Source organism: Scyliorhinus canicula, chromosome 3, assembly GCF_902713615.1.
Source record: "Scyliorhinus canicula chromosome 3, sScyCan1.1, whole genome shotgun sequence".
NCBI classification, from domain to species: Eukaryota; Metazoa; Chordata; class Chondrichthyes; order Carcharhiniformes; family Scyliorhinidae; genus Scyliorhinus; species Scyliorhinus canicula.
The window spans coordinates 237,193,147-237,217,237 of record NC_052148.1 but is presented as its reverse complement, the minus strand read 5'-3'; the positions used below and the strand labels follow the sequence as shown (position 1 = coordinate 237,217,237).

Here is a 24,091-nt window from a genome sequence, read left to right as displayed (position 1 = left end):
TCCTTAATTCTGTATAGTTTCTAAGCTCTTTCACCACCATCACATATTATGTTCCCTCCAAAGAGGGCACCTGATATTTGTGTTAAATTATGAATGCAAATATGAGCAACTAGTTTTACTTTGAACACAACCGAGATTCATAAAATTATACAATTTACAGTGCGGAAGGAGGCCATTCGGCCCATCGAGTCTGCACCGGCCCTTACAAAAAGCACCCTACTCAAGTCCACGACTCTACCTTATCCTCGTAACCCCCACTTAATCTTTTTGGACACAAAGGGCAATTTATCATGGCCAATCCACCTATCCTGTACATCTTTGGACGGTGGGAGGAAACCGGAGCACCCGCAGGAAACCCACGCAGACATGGGGAGAACGTGCAGACTCCGCACAGACAGTGACCCAAGCTGGGAATCAAACATGGGACCCTGGAGCTGTGAAGCAACTGTGCTAACCACTATTCTACCGTGCTGCCCGTACGTAAGTACATGAGATGATGTTCAAGTGTTGCACATTATTGTAGTTTTATTACCAGTTCTCCAAAGTCTGCTGATTCTAGATCACTCAGTGCAGTATCAATATCCACCTGAAATTGGAATAATTAGAATTTAGGGTGCAATTAAAGGAAAATACATGCCAGAATCACTAAACCCATTGAAAAAATTTTTTTGGAGGCATCTCTCCACTTAGCACATGAAAAGTAACAGGTGACTTCTATTATGTGCCAGGGTTTAGAGAACATCAAAGTATATCATGGAGTTCACCTGACCACACAACATTTAATAGATTTTGGTTATGGGGAGCACAAGGGCTCACTTTACAGATGTCATGCAGCAGAGATCTAAAGTATTTTTAAACATAAACAATGTTTATTCTATGAATCCAGTTAACATTTTAGAAACACACAGTAAACATCTCATCAACTACCAACTTTAATAACCCCCCAAAGATACAGTACTCTATAGCTAATCCTTAGTAACTTTCCTAACAACATCCATAAGTCAAAGACCCTTTTTTTTAAATAAACAATTTTATTGAGGTAGTTTTTTGCTTTATAAACAGTTACAGACATCATCAGAAAGGATGCAAAAAAGGCAAAAATGTGCAAACATCCACATACTTTCAATACTTCCACCGTAACATATTGCACAAGCCCGCTCCCCTCCCACCGGTACTACCCGCCATATTTTCCCTCCTACTCTACTCTTACCCCCCCACCCCCCTGCTGACGCTCACTCTCCCGCAAAGAAGTCAATAAATGGTTGCCACCTCCGGGTGAACCCCTGCACAGATCCCCTCAAGGCGAACTTAATTTTTTCCATCCCCAAGAAACTCGACAAGTCCGCAAGCCACCACTCAGTCTTCGGGGGCTTCGAGTCCCTCCGCGCCAATAATATTCGTCGCCGGGCTATCAGGGAAGCAAAGGCCAACACATCGGCCTCTTTCTCCCCCTGGACGCCCGGGTCGTCCGAAACCCCAAAAATTGCCACCCCTGGACTCATCACCACCCTTGTTTTTAGCACCTGGGACATGACCCCCGCAAATCCCTCCCAGTACCCCCTCAGCTCAGGGCATGCCCAGAACATGTGAACATGGTTCGCTGGTCCTCCCGCGCACCTAGCGCATTTGTCCTCTATCCCGAAAAATTTGCTCATCCGAGCCACCATCATATGGGCCCGGTGAACGACCTTAAATTGGATCAGCCCGAGCCTAGCACATGTCGCGGTCGAGTTTACCATACTCAGGGCCTCTGCCCACAGCCCATCCTCCATTTCCCCGCCTATCTCCTTCTCCCATTTAAGTTTCAGTTCCTCTGTCTGGGACCCTTCCTCCCTCATGAGCACCTTATAAATACCCGAGACTCTACCCTCCCCTTCGTCTCTCCCAGAGACTATTCTGTCTAGGATCCCCATTGGCGGGAGGCGCGGGAAAGATGGGACCTGTCTACGAACAAAGTCCCGCAACTGTAGGTATCTAAAATCATTTCCCCTTACCAACCCAAATTTCTCCTCCAAGCTCCTCAAACTCGCAAAGCTCCCTTCCAGGAACATATCACCCACCCTTCCCGCCCCTGCTCGCCGCCATACTCGGAACCCCCCATCCATTCTGCCGGGGGCAAACCGATGGTTGTCGCAGATTGGCGCCCAGACAGACGCCCCCATCTCCCCCACATGCCTCCTCCACTGGCCCCGCAGGGTCGCCACCACTACCGTGTTTAATAATCAATTTGTGAATCATATACTTGTATTTGTTCTTTGTTCATCTCGCAAAGAAAGGCACCTGGGTAAAACATTATGAGTAATAAACTGATTATTTGTCTGAAGTTTTACTGACAACACGAAGAAAGGCAAGTAGTTTTTCAACTATGCTGCTGATGGGGTATGTATTTGTAAGAGACAGCAATACTTTTGCACCTAACAGCAGTTTATATTTCATAAAATGGTGTGCCTAATTTATGACGTATATCGATGAGTATAGTTAGTTAATGGAGGGAAAAAAATTAGAAAAATCTAGATTTTAAAAACAGTCAACAATGGTGTGGCACAGAATGAAACATCCACTATTCACTAATTTGTATCATCACATCATGGAAAAGCAAGACATACTCCACAGGGAGGAAAAATTCAGTGCAGGTCACTATGGGCTACACTAGAAGTGAACCAGAGTCACAATTAGATAATCATACTAAGTTGGAGAATGAAAAGGTTTTGGAAAAATTGACACAGGTAGAGGAAGAAAAATACAAGATCATCTAAATATCTTGGAAGATAAAGTAATCCAAGATTGACTTTAGCTAGGCTTCAACTGGTCAAAAGGTCCTTTAAACAATTATTAAATTACAGAACTAAGCCTCATGTTGGTAACCTTGGTAATTTGGTGCAGTGAGGTAAATCAGCAAAGGTAAGTGGAAAATCTAATTCTGCTGTTTTTCAGTTAAAAGTGCAGTGTGGAGCTTAGTGTCTGATTGGTTGAAGCTGCCCCCACCCTAATTGCTGAGAGGCAGTTATCTGTCAATCACCTGAGGCCTGTTTAGGGGCACATTGTATTCTTCTCTTTGAAGTTAAGGTATTTTTTGAGTCATTGGTTAGCTGAGGTCTGTATAAAAGACAGACAGACAGCGCACACAGTAAGCTAGCACTTTTCCAGGAGACACATCCGGAGTGAGACTCATCCAGAGTGGGGGATTGAAACTTGGTAATTTGGTGCAGTGAGGTAATTTGGTGCAGAGTGTGAGGAGGTGCTTTTCAACCCTGGTAAGTGACTGGTAAGTAGTTTCTCTTTTTCTTTTCATTGTCTAATTTATTTATTTTTATTTTGAAATTCTAGTTGTTTAAGTTACCAAGGGTTTAAGACATGGCAGGAGATCCCAGACCCGTGTCATGCTCCTCGTGTGCGATGTGGGAGCTCAGGGACACGTCCACTGTCCCTGGCTCCTTCACGTGCAACAAGTGTGTTCAGTTGCAGCTCTTGTTAGACCGCTTGACGGCTCTGGAGCTGCGGATGGACTCACTTTGAGCATCCGCGATGCTCAGGAGGTCGTGGATAGCACGTTTAGCGAGTTGGTCACACCGCAGGTAAAGGTTACTGAGGGAGATAGAAAATGGGTGACCAAAAGAAAGAGCAAGAGTAGGAAGGCAGTGCAGGTGTCCCCTGCGGTCATCTCCCCGCAAAACAGATATACCGCTTTGGATACTGTTGAGGGAGATGGCTCACCAGGGGAAGGCAGCAGCAGCCAGGTTCATGGCACCGTGGCTGGCTCTGCTGCACAGCAGGAAGAAAAATGGCAGGGCTATAGTGATAGGGGACTCGATCGTAAGGGGAATAGACAGGCGGTTCTGTGGACGCAATCGAGACTCCAGGGCGGTATGTTGCCTCCCTGGTGCAAGGGTCAAGGATGTCTCAGAGCGGCTGCAGGTCATTCTGTGGGGGGGGGGGGGGGGGGGGGGGGGGGGGGTGGGTGGGTGAACAGCCAGCTGTCGTGGTGCACACAGGCACCAACAATATAGGTAAAAAACGGGATGAGGTCCTACAAGCCGAATTCAGGGAGTTAGGAGTTAAACTAAAAAGTAGGACCTCAAAGGTAGTAATCTCAGAATTGCTACCAGTGCCACGAGCTAGTCAGAGTAGGAATGTCAGGATAGATAGGATGAATGCGTGGCTCGAGAGATGGTGCAAGAGGGAGGGATTCAAATTCCTGGGGCATTGGGACCGGTTCTGGGGGAGGTGGGACCAGTACAAACCAGACGTGGGCAGGACTGGAACCGATGTCCTGGGGGGGGGGGTTGTTTTCTAGAGCTGTTGGGGAGGGTTTAAACTAATGTGGCACGGGGATGGGAACCGATGCAGGAAGTTGGAAGGTAGTAAAACAGGGACAGAAGCAAAAGGAAGGGGAAAAGTGCAAGGCAGAGAAGACATAGTCAAAAATCTAAAAGGACGACAGTACAAGGTACAGTGACTTGAGGGGAGCTCAGTGAATAGGCCCAGTAATAACAAAAGGAATAAAACTGGAGATGTTAACATTCAAAACAGAGGTAAAAAAACCAACATAAGTGTACTTTACCTGAATGCTCGTAGTATTCGGAATAAAGTAAATGAGTTGATGGCACAAATCATCGTAAATGACTATGATTTAGTGGCCATTACTGAAACATGGTTAAAGGATGGTCACGACTGGGAGTTAAATATCCGAGGGTATCAAACTATTCGGAAGGACAGAGTGGATGGTAAGGGAGGTGGTGTTGCTCTGTTATTTAAGGATGACATCCGGGCAATAGTAAGGGATGACAACTGATAAGGTTGAATCCATTTGGGTGGAAATCAGGAATAGTAAGGCGAAAAAGTCACTGATAGGAGTAGTCTATCGGCCACCAAATAGTAACGATATGGTGGGGCAGGCAATAAACAAAGAAATAACTGATGCATGTAGAAATGGTACAGCAGTTATCATGGGGGATTTTAATCTACATGTCGATTGGTTTAACCAGGTCGGTCAAGGCAACCTTGAGGAGGAGTTTATAGAATGTATCCGCGATAGTTTCCTAGAACAGTATGTAATGGAACCTACGAGGGAACAAGCGGTCCTAGATCTTGTCCTGTGTAATGAGACAGGATTGATTCATGATCTCATAGTTAGGGATCCTGTCGGAAGGAGCGACCACAATATGGTGGAATTTAAAATACAGATGGAGGGTGAGAAAGTAAAATCAAATACTAGTGTTTTGTGTTTAAACAAAGGAGATTACAAGGGGATGAGAGAAGAACTAGCTAAGGTAGACTGGGAGCTAAGACTTTATGGTGGAACAGTTGAAGAACAGTGGAGAACCTTCCAAGCGATTTTTCACAGTGCTCAGCAAAGGTTTATACCAACAAAAAGGAAGGACGGAAGAAAGAGGGAAAATCGACCATGGATATCTAAGGAAATAAGTGAGAGTATCAAATTGAAGGAAAAAGCATATAAAGTGGCAAAGATTGCTGGGAGATTAGAGGACTGGGAAATCTTTAGGGGGCAACAGAAAGCTACTAAGAAAGCTATAAAGAAGAGTAAGATAGAGTATGAGAGTAAACTTGCTCAGAATATAAAAACAGACAGTAAAAGTTTTTACAAATATATAAGACAAAAAAGAATGGCTAAGGTAAATATTGGTCCTTTAGAGGATGAGAAGGGAGTTTTAATAATGGGAAATAAGGAAATGGCTGAGGAACTGAACAGGTTTTTTGGGTCGGTCTTCACAGTGGAAGACACAAATAACATGCCAGTGACTGATAGAAATGAGGCTATGACAGGTGAGGACCTTGAGAGGATTGTTATCACTAAGGAGGGAGTGATGGGCAAGCTAATGGGGCTAAAGGTAGACAAGTCTCCTGGCCCTGATGGACTGCATCCCAGAGTGCTAAAAGAGATGGCTAGGGAAATTGCAGATGCGCTAGTGATAATTTACCGAAATTCACTAGACTCTGGGGTGATCCCGGTGGATTGGAAATTAGCAAACGTGACGCCACTGTTTAAAAAAGGAGGTAGGCAGAAAGCAGGAAATTATAGGCCAGTGAGCTTAACTTCGGTAGTAGGGAAGATGCTGGAATCTATCATCAAGGAAGAAATAGCGAGGCATCTGGATAGAAATTGTCCCATTGGGCAGACGCAGCATGGGTTCGTAAAGGGCAGGTCATGCCTAACTAATTTAGTGGAATTTTTTGAGGACATTACCAGTGCAGTAGATAACGGGGAGCCGATGGATGTGGTATATCTGGATTTCCAGAAAGCCTTTGACAAGGTGCCACACAAAAGGTTGCTGCATAAGATAAAGATGCATGGCATTAAGGGTAAAGTAGTAGCATGGATAGAGGATTGGTTAATTAATAGAAAGCAAAGAGTTGGGATAAATGGGTGTTTCTCTGGTTGGCAATCAGTAGCTAGTGGTGTCCCTCAGGGATCCGTGTTGGGCCCACAATTGTTCACAATTTACATTGATGATTTGGAGTTGGGGACCAAGGGCAATGTGTCCAAGTTTGCAGATGACACTAAGATGAGTGGTAAAGCGAAAAGTGCAGAGGATACTGGAAGTCTGCAGAGGGATTTGGATAGGTTAAGTGAATGGGCTAGGGTCTGGCAGATGGAATACAATGTTGACAAATGTGAGGTTATCCATTTTGGTAGGAATAACAGCAAACGGGATTATTATTTAAACGATACAATATTAAAACATACCGCTATTCAGAGAGACTTGGGTGTGCTAGTGCATGAGTCACAGAAGGTTGGTTTACAAGTGCAACAGGTGATTAAGAAGGCGAATGGAATTTTGTCCTTCATTGCTAGAGGGATGGAGTTTAAGACTAGGGAGGTTATGTTGCAATTGTATAAGGTGTTAGTGCGGCCACATCTGGAGTATTGTGTTCAGTTTTGGTCTCCTTACTTGAGAAAGGACTTACTGGCGCTGGAGGGTGTGCAGAGGAGATTCACTAGATTAATCCCAGAGCTGAAGGGGTTGGATTATGAGGAGAGGTTGAGTAGACTGGGACTGTACTCGTTGGAATTTAGAAGGATGAGGGGGGATCTTATAGAAACATTTAAAATTATGAAGGGAATAGATAGGATAGATGCAGGCAGGTTGTTTCCACTGGTGGGTGACAGCAGAACTAGGGGACATAGCCTCAAAATAAGGGGAAGTAGATTTAGGACTGAGTTTAGGAGGAACTTCTTCACCCAAAGGGTTGTGAATCTATGGAATTCCTTGCCCAGTGAAGCAGTTGAGGCTCCTTCATTACATGTTTTTAAGGTAAAGATAGATAGTTTTTTGAAGAATAAAGGGATTAAGGGTTATGGTGTTCGGGCCGGAAAGTGGAGCTGAGACCACAAAAGATCAGCCATGATCTAATTGAATGGCGGAGCAGGCTCGAGGGGCCAGATGGCCTACTCCTGCTCCTAGTTCTTATGTTCTTATGTTATGTGGGTTGATTTGAAAGAAACAAGTTGGCAGGCAATATATACACAGCACTTCCATGAAGCTTTGTAAAAATAAATCTAGAGAAAGCCTGGTACATTTTCAGAGAATCCACTCCTCACTCCTTAGTCTACTAGGGAATGTTCCTATTTTATTTTTTTATTTGCGGGATTTGATTATTTAGGGCACAGCAAGATCGATTCTTAATCAGCTAGGGGGTGAAAAAATTAACAAAAACTTTTTTCTCAAGAGACTGGCTGCAAAAAGCAGGTGTACAAGATAACGGTGCACAATGTTACGGGTAATGTATTAGCATGGATAGAGGATTGGTTAACTAACAGAAAGCAAAGAGTGGGGATAAATGGGTGTTTTTCTGGTTGGCAATCAGTGGCTAGTGGTGTGCCTCAGGCATCAGTGTTGGACCCGCAATTGTTTACAATTTACATTGATGATTTGGAGTGGGAGATCAAGTGTAATGTGTCAAAGTTTGCAAAGATGAGTGGTAGAGCCAAGTGTGCAGAAGACACTGAATGTCTGCAGAGGGATATAGATAGTTTAAGTGAGTGGGCAAGGGTCTGGCAGACGGAATACAATGTTGGTAAATGTGAGGTCATCCATTTTGGTAGGATGGACTATAAATGGACTGTTGTTTAAATGGTAAAACATTGTAGCATGCTGCCGTGCAGAGGGACCTGGGTGTCCTTGTGCATGAATCGTAAAAAGTTTGTTTTTCCAGGTACAGCAGGTAATTAAAAGGCGAATGGAATTTTGCCCTTCATTGCTAGAGGGATGGAGTTTAAAAACAGGGAGGTTATATTGCAGCTGTATAGGGTGCTGGTGAGGCCATACCTGAAGTATTGTGTATAGTTTGGTCTTCTTACTTAAGAAAGGAAAGGATGTACTTTCATTGGAGGAGGTGCAGAGGAGATTCACTAGGTTGATTCGAGAATTGATTCCGGCTTTTGAGCAGAGACAGAGAAGACTGGGACTATACTCATTGGAATTTAGAAGAATGAGGGGGGATCTTATGGAAACATATAAAATTATGACGGGAACAGATAAAAGTAGGGAGGTTGTTTCCACTGGCGGGTGAAATCAGAACTAGGGGACATAGCCTCAAAATAAGGGGAAGCAGTTTTAGGACTGTGTTAAGGAGGAACCTCTTCACCTAAAGGGTTGTGAATCTGTGGAATTCCCTGCCCAGTGAAGCCGGTGAGGCTACCTTTATGAATGTTTTTAAAGCAAAGCTAGATAGATTTTTTTTTAACATTAAAGGAATTAAGGATTATGGTGAGTGGGCGGGTAAGTGGAGCCGAGTCCACAAAAAGATCAGCCATGGTCTTATTGAATGGCAGAGCAGGCTCTAGGGGGCAGATGGTCTACTCCTGCCCCTAGTTCTTATGTTCAATAAATCCATGATCAGGTGACATGAATTTTGATAGTGGACTATTGGGATGAATAGCGCTTTTCTCTCCGATTCCATGCCATCTTATGCTTTTGTTAAGAATTGGTTGATCATTGTGTATCAACAAGTCAAGCTGCAATGAATTTCAAACACTACTTTCACAAAAAACTTGCATCAAAACAAAGCGAAAAATACATTTCAGATCCATTTTTTGCTCAGCAAGCATGGAAATTCTCCCTTATTAATTAATATCGCTTGCAATGAAAAGTTCATTATCCCCTTTTAATTAAATGTTCATTCCTCATTGTGCTTTAGAGAAGGGCTTGGGACAAATCACATGCAATAGCAGCAAGAGGCCAGTGAGTGGCATTGAAGATTTAAAAAAAATTCCAGACACATTCTTTAGCCCACTTTTTTGATCCACACAGACCGTGGGATGAACAAAACAGGTGGCGATGTGCTCCATGCCCACCCGTCCTGCAGCCCTAAAGCACTGTGGGGCTGACTAACAGGGACTGTGTGAGACTCGAGGTCCTCATTAGAGCATGCACTCTGGAACTGCCAGCCAAACCAATTGGTTTGTAGCATCAGGGAAGCATCAGTGGTTGTTGCAGGACTGCTGGTGAAGAAAGGCCTCGGATCCCTGAGCAGATGCGGAGTCTTGGGCAGCAAGTGCTTGGATAGGTTATGGAGAGGGGCAGTGGAGGTGGGTTTAAGGGAACGAGCAGGTGCGAAGGAAGGGGGGCTTCAATCGTAGGGGGAGCTGCCCCACGATCAGAAAAGAGCACCCCCCCCTCCCAACAGCGATCACCCACCTCCCCAACTCCCTTAGAAACTGGATGTGAAAAATTGGGCTCCCCTCTGCCATCCATGCAAACATTTTAAGGCATGGGCAACATATTATTAGGGTCAATTGGCTTGATAACAAACCAATGGACTCTTAATTGTTCATTTAAATATGATAACAAGCTGACCATTTGGTGCCTACTCAAACTCCCATACTATGGGGTGAGTGGGAAGATGATGGAATGGGTGCCACCACATTTTATATGCCATCCCTGTGGGTACCATGCCCATTGGGGGCATGTAAAATTCAGACCCATCTTTCTGCTAGCATTATGGAACTTTATGTTTAAGGGAATGTATCTGGATTTCCCTTCATATGCAAAGCAAAGATTCATAATATTTTATGTTATTACATAATCATCCTGAGGTGCTGCAATATTATTATAGCTGTTTGAACATTATGGTTGGTAACATACATGCTAAAAGAAAAAGGACATTTTAAATGTCATTAACAGGAAAAAGATGTTACATGAAAAACTAAAACTATGCAACACAAGTCACATTGAACTGATGTGAAATCTATTCACTTCGAAACTTTCCAGTCATGGAAACATCATTCATCCATGTTAATAAAAAAACACATAGCAAATGAGCAGAATTAGCAAGGTTGCAAGGCTACACTCTCTTCCATCCTTCAGTCCTTCATATTCACATCCTTCCTCAAGTAAGGGGACCAAAACGGTGTGCAGTACTCCAGATACGGTCTCACCAATGCTCCATACTATTGCAACAGGACTTCCTTACTTTTATACACTATTGCATTCGCAATGAATGCCAAAATTCCATTTACCTTCCTCATTACCTGCTGCACCTGCATACTAATTTTCTGCCATCCGTGCACGAGGACATCCAGATGCCTCTGTACTGAAGCATTTAGAAGTTTCTCTCCATTTAGATCATAGGTTGCCTTTTTATTCCTCTGAATGAAATGGATAACCTGACACTCATCCACATTAAATTCCATCTGCCAAATTTTGGCCCACTCACCTAACCATCCATATCCATTTTTACATTTCTCATTTCCTCATTGTCACTAGCTTTCCCACCTATACATTCAGTCCCTGCATCCAAGTCATTTATATACATTGTAAAAGGTTAAGGCATCAGCACTGATCTCTGTGGCACACCACATCCTGCCAACCAGAAAAAGACCCATTTGTGCCAACTTGGTTTCCTGCCAGCTAGCCAATCTTCATTCTATGCCAACATGTTACCCCTACACCACAAGCTTTTGTGACCTTTGATGTGGCACCTTATCAAATTCCATCTGCAAATCTAAGTCTAGTATATCCACTGGTTCCACTTTATCCACAGCAAATTACTCCTTCAAAGAAATTCCCTAAATTGGTGCAACATGACTTGCCTTTCATAAAACCATGATGACTCTGTCCAATTGCCTTGAATTTTACCAACTGCCCTCCCATAACATCTTTAATAATAGCTTCTAACATTTTCCCTATGACAGTTATTAGGCTAACTGGCCTATAGTTTGCTGCTTTCAGTTTCCTGGTCTTTTTGAATAAATAATAATGACATTTGCTATTTTCTAATCTAATAGAACCCTCCACGAATCTAGAGAATTTTGGAAAATTTAAATTGAAGCATCAACAATCTCATTAGCCAAAGGGCTTAGGCTGAAGTCCATCTGGACCCAGGAAATGTTAGCCCACAGATCCAACAATTTGCTCAATGCCATTTCCCTGGTGATTCCAATTTTCCCCGAGTTCCTCCTTCCCTTTCATTTCCTGATTTACAGCTATTTCTGGTATGTTACTTGTGTCCTCTATAGTGAATACCAAAGCAAAATACCTTTTCATACGATAATGCAATAGGCAATATGTATTTGAAGGCTAAGGTTAGACAATAAAAAATGAGTAAAAAAAGATTTAATGCAAGCAATGGTTGTAGCTGCCTTTCAAATAAAATTAGCTTACCTTGACACCCTGAGGCAACGTAAGCCAGCGAACACCGGGTAGACCATCGATAAACATCGCGCTCGAACTACTGTAACACTGAGAACTGGGACTTGCCCTGCAGTTTAACTTTCCTGGCTGGATAGCTCGTTGGAAGTACAGATTGAAAAAGTGGTCTAACTGAGGACCATTCTCCGACTTGCAAAAGGCACTGAAAGAGGGCAAGATATTTAGAACTAAAGAGGGTGAATAATAAATTACTTCTTTAACTGTTTAGAAACAGAACAATTACAAAAATAAATATGCAAAATTACAATAACTCATCATACAATAAACTAGCACTTCAGTGATAATATCAGATGATGTTTAGAAGATGCTTTCAACCGTGACTTTTAAGTGTAAGCTTTATAAATAAATACTGCTCGCCATCTGTTCTTTTGTCTAGATAAAAGGTTTCTTCATCAAGACCTCTTGTAGATCACTATAATTAGTCACTTCAGCATCAATTTATTTTTCCAGCTATTTGTGGTATGTTTGGTCTGAACGTTGAATCATTGGAAAAAGAACTAAACAATAATTGAGGCGTTAATTAGCCTGAGTTTGTCAACTGTTATTTAGGTTCGATGCCGATCCATGGAAAAGCATAATCAGCTCAATGCAATACTTCTACCCTTTCTCCAGTCACTGCCTTAGGCTGACCATTTGCAATCTTTGTATTCTGTTCAACTCCAAATAGGTGTTTCTGATCGGTATCCCCTCCAGCAGAAAGAGCACTTATTTCTACATCTGCAATCTTGACTGTCTTAGTCTTTACCTCAGCCTATGCAGAGCTGAAACCCTTGGAGGTTCCTCTAACCAACTCCAAACTCAATTATTCCAGTTTTCTCATTGCTACTCTGACATTCTCACCATCCATTGAAATCATATTGAGTCCAGCAATTCTGTTCACATGTTTTCCTGCACCACGTCCCACTCCCATCTTCAGTAACCGACATTGGCTCTTACTCCTTACAGTACCTCAATTATGATATGTGAAGTCACCAACAGTTTTTAAAACTTACCTGTCAAAAGATTCCCCACTCCAGAACAGGCTTCCCCATAGATCAGAATCCCTTTCACCTGGCATGTTCCACACAGATTTCAGAAACCCACCTGTTGTGTATTCATGCTATTTCTAGTGTTTCCTCACTAGCAGTCTTGCAGTGGAACAGGGCACTTTAAGAGGCTGATCATATGACATCATCAGCTGTTTGCACAGGCAGATGGGCAGTGTACGTTAGTAGCCTGTAGTGTTAACATCTTTCAATCAAGCTCTTTGTTTGTTTGAGCCTCAAGATATTTTCATTTTATACTATGAATTAATATCTATAATCAGGTTTTAAATTTACTATCGATCTGGTGCTTGTAACAACTTTGTTTCAGTACTTGCCTGTCTAATGAGTTGTACATATACTTCAAGGTTCTCACTACATTCCGGATCATGTTCCTCAGCTGTGGAAGCGGTACCCTTTGAAGGAGAGAACAACCGGTCAATTTAGCATGTGCACATGCTTGAATGAATTATAATAGCTCTTGTACTGGAGGAAAAATAGCAGCAAAAACTTCTGTTTGTTTTGTTGGGGGTGGAGGAGAAATGGGTAACAATAACCCCTATTGATATTGCGCCTGTAATGCAGCAAAACATCGAGGCATTTCACAGTAGGGAATCAAATAACATTTTACACCAAGCCATATAAGGAGGCATTGGGACAGGGAATCAAAAATGTGGTCAAAGATGGATGCCTATGAAGTGTCTAAAAGGTGGAGAGAGATCAGGAAGTGGAGAGTCAAGGAAGCGATTCCCAGAGTTTAGGGGCTAGGCAGCTGAAGTTCCAGACATGACCGGTGGAATGATGAAAATCGGGGATGTGCAAGAGGCCAGAATGGAGAAATGAAGAATTCACGAAGCATTATAGGGCTAGAGGTTACAGTGATAGGAAGAGGGGAAATCATGTTTGAAAACAAGGCTGATAACTTTCACAATTGAAATATTGGTATACCAGGAACCAATGCTGGGCTATACGCTTAGAGCAGATAGGCAAGGGGGACTTTGTGTAAATCAGCATTTGGCAGTAGAGATTTGTTTTTAATGAGCTTGAGTTTATGGAAGGCACTAGGTGGGAGGCCAACCAAAGCAATGACTTTGATCTTCTTAAGATTTATGCTGAAGAAATTTCTGCCCATTCAATACTGGATGTTGGACTAGTGTTAGGATATTGTCTGCCTGTCCTGTGTTCTCTTTTAATACCCGTCCTGCTGCCTGTACTTCAGGGTTGGTTGCTCCAAAGTTACTGCAGCCTTTGCGTTTTCTGTTTAAATTGTGGTCTTTGGACACTGGGACAAACCCCCTTTTAGATGAGCTGGTCCGAAACAGTCCCTTTATGTTCTGTGGCAGAATCTGTGATGTTGTTTGATAGACTTGGCAAAGCAGCCAATCAGGGCACACAAGATTTTCTTTTTTTCAGAAAATATTTTATTGAAGCATTTGTAATTTTCACAGTTTTACAAATTTAACAAATTACCATTCTAAACAACCTAGCGGCCCGACACACGCAACCACACCACAATCACATACCCAACTACCTTCCTGCCCTAGCTCCTAACTATCTGTCTATTAGATTCCCTGTCCTTATTTTACACTGCCATGCCTCCCATTTTCTCCCCCCCCCTTTTCCCCTCTTTCCCACCCCCCCTTTCTTCTGACTTTCAGTTTTCCTTAAAGAAGTCGATGAACGGCTGCCACCTCTGGGCGAACCCCTGAATTGAGCCTCTCAAGGCAAACTTAATCTTTTCCAGCCTGAGAAACCCTGTCATGTCGCTAACCCACACTCCTGACTTTGGAGGCTCCGAGTCCCCTCCCATCCCGGCAAAATCCATCTCCAGGCCACCATGGAGGAGAAGGCCAGAACATCGGCTTCCGTCCCCCACCCTGTGCCCCCAGATCTTCCGATACCCTAAATATTGCCATTTCTGGACTCGGAGTCACCCTCGCTTCCAGGACCTCTGACATGACATCCGCAAATCCCTGCCAGAATCCCCTCACTTCAAACACGCCCAGAACATATGCATTTGATTCGCTGGGCTTCCCCCACAGCATCCACACCTGTCCTCCACTTCCTCAAAAAACTGACTCATCCGGGTTGCCAACATGTGGGCCCTATGAATCACCTTGAACTGGATCAGGCTAAGCCTGGCACACAATGAGGATGAATTGACTCTCTTCAAAGCCTTTTCGCAAAGTCCGACTTCCCACTCCCCTCTCAACTCTTCCTCCCACTTCCTCTTCACCTCCCCGATTGGGACCCCTTCCCAATCCATCATTTCCTTGCATATCTCCGAGACCCCCCCCCCCCCCCCCCCCCCGTATTAGACATTGCCTTATCCTGTAGTCCCCTCAGGGGGAGGCGAGGAAAATTAGGAACCTGCCTCCGGACAAAGTCCCGTACCTGTAGGTACCAAATCCCATTTCCACCTGGCAACTCAAACTCCTCCTCTAATGCCTCCAGGCTCAGAAAGCCCTCCTCAATGAAGAGATCCCCAAATCTCTCAATCCCTGCCCTCTGCCACCTCCTAAAGCCCCTGTCCAGCACCCCCACCCCCGGGAACAAACCGGTGATTATCACAGATCGGTGACCACACTGACGCCCCCTCCAATGTCATGTCTCCATTGTCCCCACATTTAAGATTTTCAACCTTCTCATGTTGGAGCCTGTGGTTAGTGAAGCCAGTCAGAAACTTTCAGGGAAGAGGGCTCTTCTGGAGAGTGCCATCTTTTGTTCAGTTCTGTTAAGCAGCCAGCGAACAAGGACCCTGAAGTTTCCCCCTCTCGTTCTCCCTCTCTCTCTGTGCTGGACGATTTTAAGAATCATTGCAACCTTACCTGGTGCTTGTCTTGTGTGTTTGGGCAGAGGGTGAGACAGGATCTTGGGATTAGGTAGTTTGGCAGATGGTTATCCTGTTATTTCCTTATATGTTCATCTTTTCTCCTTTTTATGAATAAATAGTTTGTAAATGTTTTACTTCTAAATCTGCTGTCTATAACTCATTGGTGCAGTCAAGGGTTAAAGATCTCCGGAAAATATGAATTATTGGTTAATTCATTTATGTTGGGACTCCGGGGTCTGTGGGGCTGGAATCGAATGTGCACTCGCCCAGGGTTTCCTAACACTAGCAGCATGACAAATCAGATGCAGTGGCTGTGTTGAGAGAGGCAGTGGTGGCGAGTCAGAATGAGCATCTTATAAGTAGGACCTGACAGTGTTTTCAGATGATGATGTCGCTGAGAGACAGTAGATATATGAGAAATAGGAAGGGCCATGGATAGATCCTTGGGGAACTCGAGAGGCAATGGGGCAGGAGCTGAAACTGGCTTAAAAACTCAAGAATCTGCTTCATGCATGACACCTGTGACTACACTTCAAAAGTACTTTATTGGTTGTGAAGTGTTTTGGGGCATGAAAGGCACAATATAAAAGGCAGTCTTTCTTTCATAAGCGCCACAAATCATTCAACATTCTCCTGCTACTTAAAGCCAAATCCTGTAAACCACATATTTATATTTGCACATCAACCTGAATTTCTGGGTTCCGAACTGCTGAATGCAATTAGAAATATTCTTTTGGTGAGCTAAATTGAAAAATAAAAACAGCATAGGCCAATATGAATTAATAATTATTCTTCCAAGAATGTTTCTACAACATTAACCAAAAGCTTTTTAATTTACCTTTCAGCTGGTAGTCCTATGAGCAGTAGGTTGCTACCTTCTTTCCAATAGCCGACATTAATCAGTTTTCCATCCAGCAGCAATGACGAACTATCCAAAGGAATTGCACAAAGTAAACCATTTAAAAATTTTTATTTTGGGTGGTTTTTCTTTAGTTATATACAGCAGGTCCTCACTCTTGTAATTTATTCTTTCAAACCTTTTTTTAAAAAATAATTTACGTTGCCATTTTCAGTTTTATGTCATTTGCACTCTGATCCTGGTCCTGCCCCTCCTGTATTGCACTCTAGGCCAGCCATTACCATGTTCTGATGCCAGAACAGCCACCAAAGACCTAAGAAACAGAGAGTGAGTAGGAGCACAGAGCAGGGACAGGAAGCTGCCAGCCGCCGCTGAGATGATAAACTACGAGAAATAGGGCAGGAGTGGAGTCCCCAGATCCGGGGTTACCTAAGGGTTAAGGGTTACCTGACTGGTGGTTGTTTAACCTGAGGATCACCACATCTCAGGCAAAGGGAGGGGAGATAGATAAAGCGGGCCTTCAGAAATAAACTCAGCCGGTACGGGAATTGAAGCTGTGCTGTTGACCTCACTCTGCATTACAAAACAGTTGTTCAGCCAACTGAGCTAAACCAGTTGGTTCATTTGAGTGACTGATATGGATCAGATTGGTGGCAACAGCACCAGGTTCCATCCCCTTTCCAGTTGGTGTGGAGAGGCCTGCCTCTTTGCTCTACCTGTGGTGGAAGTCGTGGTATTATGGCTAAGACCTGGCTTTGGGAGAAGAAAGAAGTCATACCTCATGGATAGTGAAATTTGTGATTATTGAAGAAATAAAGCATGTTAAATAGAATAAAAAACATGTAGCAAAGTGTAGAGAAAACACATTACACTATATTTGCACCTTCAGCTCAGATGGTTGACTGGAGAATCACTGATAGAAAAAGAATATATATAATTTATTTTTAAAATAATGGTAACTTTTGACAAACAGCGGCTCAACATTTTTCACTCTACAAATTAAATAACATGCTTTGGGTCACCTGATAATTTGTCCCCCAGTTATATTCTCCAGCATGTCACAGAGCGTAAGAAATATTCCTCGGACATTTTTCAACTTTTGGGATATGTTCGTCATTGGATACTGGTAAAGAATTTCTTGCTGTTGGAAAATAAGAAATGCTTCACATCATAACAGCTAAATGCAAAATGTAACTGCTAACATTAGCATTGTACTTCACCACTTGCACCACATATTAAAACTTTTTTTGTGCTTTGTAGAATAACTAGCTCAACACTTTTTGCAGTTTAAGGCCTCAATTTTCAAGGTATACACAAATATTCAATGTACAAGGAATACATCCAGTTTAATGTTACCTAAGCATCAGCATGATGTAGTTCCAGTCAATGATGTTAGTCAGTATTTCAAGTTGGGACATCCCCAAGCACTGAATCATGAAACATAAGAGGAGACACCTGAATTTCTAAACATTTGGGTTTGTTGCAAGCTGGTTCACTAAAAGCTATGATGTAAAAGGTAGCATGGATGGGGCCTCACGGTAGCATGGTGGTTAGCATCAATGCTTCACAGCTCCAGGGTCCCAGGTTCGATTCCTGGCTGGGTCACTGTCTGTGTGGAGTCTGCACGTCCTCCCCGTGTGTGCGTGGGTTTCCTCCGGGTGCTCCGGTTTCCTCCCACAGTCCAAAGATGTGCGGGTTAGGTGGATTGGCCATGCTAAATTGCCCGTAGTGTAAGGTTAATGGGGGGATTGTTGGGTTACGTGGGTTTAAGTAGGGTGATCATTGCTCGGCACAACATCGAGGGCCGAAGGGCCTGTTCTGTGCTGTACTGTTCTATGTTCTAACTAGCAAAGGAACAACCATGTCCTGCCTGACTGACACTCTGCTCCAAACTTCAGAAAGGTCACAGAACGAACCAATTCATACGGACAAACATTGTTTTAGAGGAAAGTAAATAATTTAAAAAGCACTGAAAGCTTGTTAATATAGAGGTGCCACTTAGTCATAAAGTCATAGAATTTTACCATAGAATTTACAGTGCAGAGGGAGGCCATTCGGCCCATCGAGTCTGCACCGTCCCTTGGAAAGAGCACCCTCCAACCTATCCCATAACCCAGTAACCCCACCTAACCTTTTTCTGGACACTAAGGGCAATTTATCATGGCAAATCCACCTAACCTGCACATCTTTGGACTGTGACAGGAAACCAAAGCACCCGGAGGAAACTCACGCAGACACGGGGAGAGCGTGCAAACTCCGCACAAACAATGACCCAAGCCGGGAATCGAACCTGGGATGCAACTGTGCTAACCACTGTGCCACCGTGCTGCCCTGGAGGTCTACAGCACAGAAAAGGCCATTTGGCCCATCATGTCTGCGCTAGTCAAAAACCACTAACTATTGTAATCCCATTTTCCCACACTTGGCCCATAGCCTTGTATGCTATGGCATTGCAGGCGCACATTTACATATTTATTAAATGTTATGAGGGTCTCTGCCTCCACCATCTTTTCAGGCAGCAAGTTCCAGACTTCCACCATCACGTGGTGGGCGGCATGGTAGCTCAGTGGTTAACACTGTTGCTTCACAGTTCCAGGGTCCCAGGTCCGATTCTCGGCTTGGGTCACTGTCTGCGTGGAGTCTGCACATACCCCAGAGAGACCAAAAGGTGTGAATGGCCAAACTGCAGAGCAGCTAACATCAGAGGGTAAACTGTGACAGATGTAGATGTGGGAGGAGGGGGAGAGGAAGGGGAAGCAAAGGGGAGAGACTGAAAGGAAAGGGGGATAAGATGGAGGGGGGGGGGGGTTAAATATATATAGAAAGATAAGAAAGAAAGAAATGGTAAACGACAGTTAAAATGAAATGGGATGAAAACTTAACACCTTTTGTTCTCCCTGGGGACTGCCATTAGCATTCTTTCCCTTGGTTTCTGTGGCTATTAGCACTCTGTTCCCTTAGTTTCTGTGGCTTTGACTCATCTTTCATTCTCTCACTCCACAGTATAAATATTTCCCACTTTGTCATTTAGCTTTGACAAAGGGCCATCAGGACTCAAAACGTTAGCTCTTTTCTCTCCCCATAGATGCTGCCAGACCTGCTGAGATTTTCCAGCATTTTTTCTTTGGTTTCAGATTCCAGCATCCGCAGTAATTTGCTTTTATATATATTTATTGAGATTTTACATTTTTAAGAAAGTAACGGAACAAAGTTCCAAAATAATAAATTGCCCTAAGCAAAGAGAAAAAATGCTTAACATACATAAGTACAGAATGGAAAAGGAGAACAACATTATAACTAGTTCAATATTGACAAAACTAGATACTCGTCTCACTCATAGAATCCCAACAATGCAGAAGGTCATTTGGTCCATTGAGTTTGCACTGACCCTCTGAAAGAGCACTCTACCTAGGCCAACTCCCCTGTCTTATCCCCGTCACCCTGCGCATTGATTATGAACAATCCATCTAACCTGCCCATCTTTGGACACTAAGGGGCAATTTAGCACCAATCCACCTACCCTGTACATCTTTGGATTGGGGTAGGAAACTGGAGAAAACCCACATAGTCACAGAGAACATGCAAACTCCACACAGTCACCCAAGGACGGAATTGAACCCATGTCTCTGATACTGGGGCAACAGTGCTAATCACTAACATGCCATTCAGAGTGCTACCCTACTGAAGACAGAGGGAGAAACAGGATATCATAAAAACATGACAAATGGTGCACACTCTCCCATACCGCAAAAACCCCCAATCATTGTGAGAAATCAGGAGATACTTCCAGCGCCATGATCTGGCACATAATAAGGTACATCCCCCTCAACTCCAACAGTGCCATTGGCACCATTGACCCAGCACAGCCTCCTCTTTCTGGATATCAGACCCATCTACATCCATGTAGGAGCCAAGAACTGATTTGTCATACCCACAGTTACAGAAAAAAAAGAAAATACCCAGAAACAGCAGCTCTAAGTGGAGTTACATACGTGCCACACAACGCAACTAAACCACAATACAGGCTCAGGGCAGAACCAAATTCAATGCATACAATTGTGAAGAGAGAATTTCCAAAAAAATCATGCAAGGATTATGATCTTGCCTTCCAGGTCTCCCCAAGGAGAAAAGAGCTAAAACTACCAGAACTAACCCAGCATATGTTTATTAACAGGGGGCTTGAGTTTAAGAGCCGTGGGGTTGTGCTGCAACTGTACAGGACCCTGGTGAGACCACATTTGGAGTATTGTGCGCAGTTCTGGTCACCTCATTATAGGAAGGATGTGGAAGCATTGGAAAGGGTGCAAAGGAGATTTACCAGGATGTTGCCTGGATTGGAGGGTTGGTCTTATGAGGAAAGGTTGAGGGAGCGAGGGCTTTTCTCACTGGAGTGAAGGAGGATGAGTGGCGACTTAATAGAGGTTAATAAGATGATAAGAGGATAGATTGAGTGGATGTCCAGAGACTATTTCCTCGGGTGGATGTAGCCGTTACATGGGGGCATAAATACAAGGTTCAGGGTGGGAGATATAGAAGGGATGTCCGAGGTAGGTTCTTTACTCAGAGTGGTTAGAGTGTGGAATGGACTGCCTGCTGTGATAGTGGCTTCGGACACTTTAGGAACTTTCAAGCGGTTATTGGATAGGCACATGCAGCACACCAGAATGACAGGGAGTGGGATAGCTTGATCTTGGTTTCGGACAAAGCTCGGGACAACATCGAGGGCCGAAGGGCCTGTTCTGTGCTGTACTGTTCTATGTTCTATATCTCAAACCCTTAAGGTTTCCCAAGAGAGAAAAAAAGAACCAGCACTACCAGAACTAACACATCTGACAACAAAGGTTCAAGACACGACCCAGACCCCTTGCCTCTCTAGCTCCCGCCAAGTACGCAACAAAGGAGGAGGAGAACAGGCTACTCAATCAACAAGAAGATGTCCCACCCCTAGGGAGGTAACAGGATATCCAGCAAGGCACAGAATTCAGCCCTTCCCCATGCATCAGTGAAGCAAAACACAGCCCCCGCTGAGCCTGCACCTTTCCAACCCCATCCAGGGCAAGGCACAGTCCCCAAACATACTAATAGAAAGAGAATAATTACTCCAGCCCAGCCGGGGTGAGTGGGGTGGGGGGCAGCAGTCTGAGAACAAGAACAGTCAAGACACTGGGCAGTCTGGGTGAGAGGGCCGATTCTCCCCCCCCCCCCCCCCCCCCCCGGGAAATAGGAAAAGGCGCCCCCCAAACCAAATCAGAATAAGAACCAACACAATGCTCACCTGGACGAAGAAAAACAAACGAAGGAAGGGACATCCAGCCCAGCTCAAAGTGACCATCATTGCAGAAAGGATACCAAGAGCAACCTCCTTCCTCAACAAACCAACAGCAATAATCAGTCCCACCTCAGCATACACCAATACTAATCATCACGTTCTGACAGCTCAAGGGAGGAGTAAAGAGAGAGACCCAAGCGGAAGAAAAGAAAAGCTCAACCTCCCAGCAGGGTCAGAAGGAACCCAGTCCCCTCAGGATATAAAATCTGCCCAGACCAAAGGATAGAAACGGATTCGTAAATTCAAATAACATTTTAAAAATCCAAAAGGAAAACCCGAAATGGATTAGCTCTAACTGGGGAGCTATCCTCTATCTCTGAGGACTAAACTAACCCTACCAACCTTATCCAACCACCCTTCACTCAGCCCCGGCTCCACTCTTAGAACATAGAACATAGAACAGTACAGCACAGAACAGGCCCTTCGGTCCTCGATGTTGTGCCGAGCAATGATCACCCTACTCAAACCCACGTGTCCACTCTATACCCGTAACCCAACAACCCCCCCCCCCCCTTAACCTTACTTTTTAGGACACTACGGGCAATTTAGCATGGCCAATCCACCTAACCCTTCATAAACGAGACAGGGACTGATAAAAAAAAAAACTGGCCTCCAAATCAAGGTTGTTCTCCCCCCACCCCGGAGTGAACCATAAAACTGTGTGGAAGTTTGATGAGAAGAGGAAGTCCGATGAGATGGGGGGGGGGGGGGGGGTACTCCTTTGCCTTTTCTAACTTTTTCACCTTATAGGAGGTGGTCTCTGCTCCACTACAGGGAAGGAAACGAGCATCTGGTGAATATCCAGTAAGTGGTCATGGTCTATTTTCCAACGGTTTAATACTGGAATTTGTGAGAATATCAATAAATATCTAAAAGAAAATAAATAGTTAAATAGAATAGCCAGTATGGCAGGACAGGTGGTGCGTCAAGGCTGCAGCATGTGGGAGCTCCTGGATACCAGTGGGTTATACCACGTCTGCAGTAAGTGTCTGTCGATTGAGGAGCTTCGTCTTAGTCATTGATCTGGAGGCTGAGCTGCAGATATTGCGACACATCAGGGAGGGCGAAGGTTACATTGGATGCTTCGGTTCAGGAGGTGCCACACCCCTTAGGATAGGGTCTCTTCTAGTTTGGAAAGTGGTCAGGGATGGGTGGGTGTGCCTGCAGCTGAGGCACGCAAGGGGACTGAGAGGGCAGGAGATCAGGAATGTCAGCCGCTGCCATTGTTCAACAGGTTTGAGGTTCTTTCAGCTTGTTTGGATGAGTCAAACCTGCAGGGCGGATGAGCTGACTGACTATGGCACTATGGTACAGGCAGGATGCCATCCAGATGGGGGAACAGGGCTGGTTCAAGGTACCGGCAACTCGGGCAGTCGCCCGGGGCGCCATGTGCTAGGGGCGCCGCGTAAAAGACTCGGGTCCCGCGCATGCGCAGTTGGGCCGGTGCCAACCAGCGCATGCGCGGTGGCCGCCCTCCCTCAGGCCGCCCTGCACAAACATGGCGGATGGATCCAGGCACGCCGGTGGTCACTCCGCCCCCCCCCCTCGGGCTCACTCCGCCCCCGCCCCCCCCCCCCTCGTGCTCACTCCGCCCCCAGCCCCCCCCCCCTCGGGCTCACTCCGCCCCCGCCCCCCCCCCTCGGCCGCCCCCCCCCCCCTCGGCCCCCCCCCCCCCCCCTCGGCCCCCCCCCCCCCCCCCTCGGCCCCCCCCCCCCCCCCCCCCCCCCCGAAGGGCGCCGAAGTTCAGCTTGCCCGGGGCGCCAGCAACCCTAGGGCCGGCGCTGTGGGGGAAGCACGTAAAAATTCAGTGGTAGTAGGGGACAGAATAGTGAAGGAGATTGATATTGTTCTCCGAAGCAAGGAATGAGAGCCCAGATGGCTCCATTGCCTGCCTGGTCCCAGGATTTGGGACATCTGCTCAGGTCTGGAGAGGAACTTGCAGTGGAAAGGGAGGATCCAGTGGTCATGGTCCATTTAGGTACCATGGCATAAGCAAGACGAGGAAGGTCCTATATTGTCAGAGCTAGGCACCAATTGAGAAGTTGAACTTCAAAAGGATAATAATTTCTCGATCATTACCTTGGTGCCAGCCCAGGAACAGGGCTAAGTGCGGTCTCGGCAGCGAGTTCCCCGCTGAGGCCCCCAATCTACCCAGATGGGCATTAGATTGCATGGTGTATCTCAGCACTCTGAGCACTGGGAAACACCCGGCTAATTGCACTACAGGACGGTGTCCTCATTCGGGTAGATCGTGCCCAGAGTGTTTGGAAGGAATTGGTTCAATTGTGGAAATTCATTTTTTTTGTTTCATTAGTCCAGCGATAAAGATGATCCAATTAAGAGAAAAAAATAGTAATGGTAGGATACCACAGGTTC

General features: G+C 44.9%; 1 protein-coding gene across 3 annotated transcripts in view; it reads right to left on the bottom strand.

The window, feature by feature from the left end:
* intu (inturned planar cell polarity protein) overlaps positions 1–24,091 on the bottom strand; it is a 119,691-nt gene that overhangs the window by 32,939 nt on the left and 62,661 nt on the right. For 2 of the 3 annotated variants that reach the window (XM_038792406.1, XM_038792403.1), the window contains exons 5-9: positions 17,409–17,527; positions 16,366–16,455; positions 13,033–13,110; positions 11,625–11,814; positions 533–586 (exon numbers count right to left, since the gene is read on the bottom strand). In XM_038792406.1, the coding sequence (XP_038648334.1) occupies positions 533–586; positions 11,625–11,814; positions 13,033–13,110; positions 16,366–16,455; positions 17,409–17,527 (531 nt within the window). The remainder of the gene's footprint in view (positions 1–532; positions 587–11,624; positions 11,815–13,032; positions 13,111–16,365; positions 16,456–17,408; positions 17,528–24,091) is intronic. The other variant, XM_038792404.1, reaches the window with a different exon arrangement.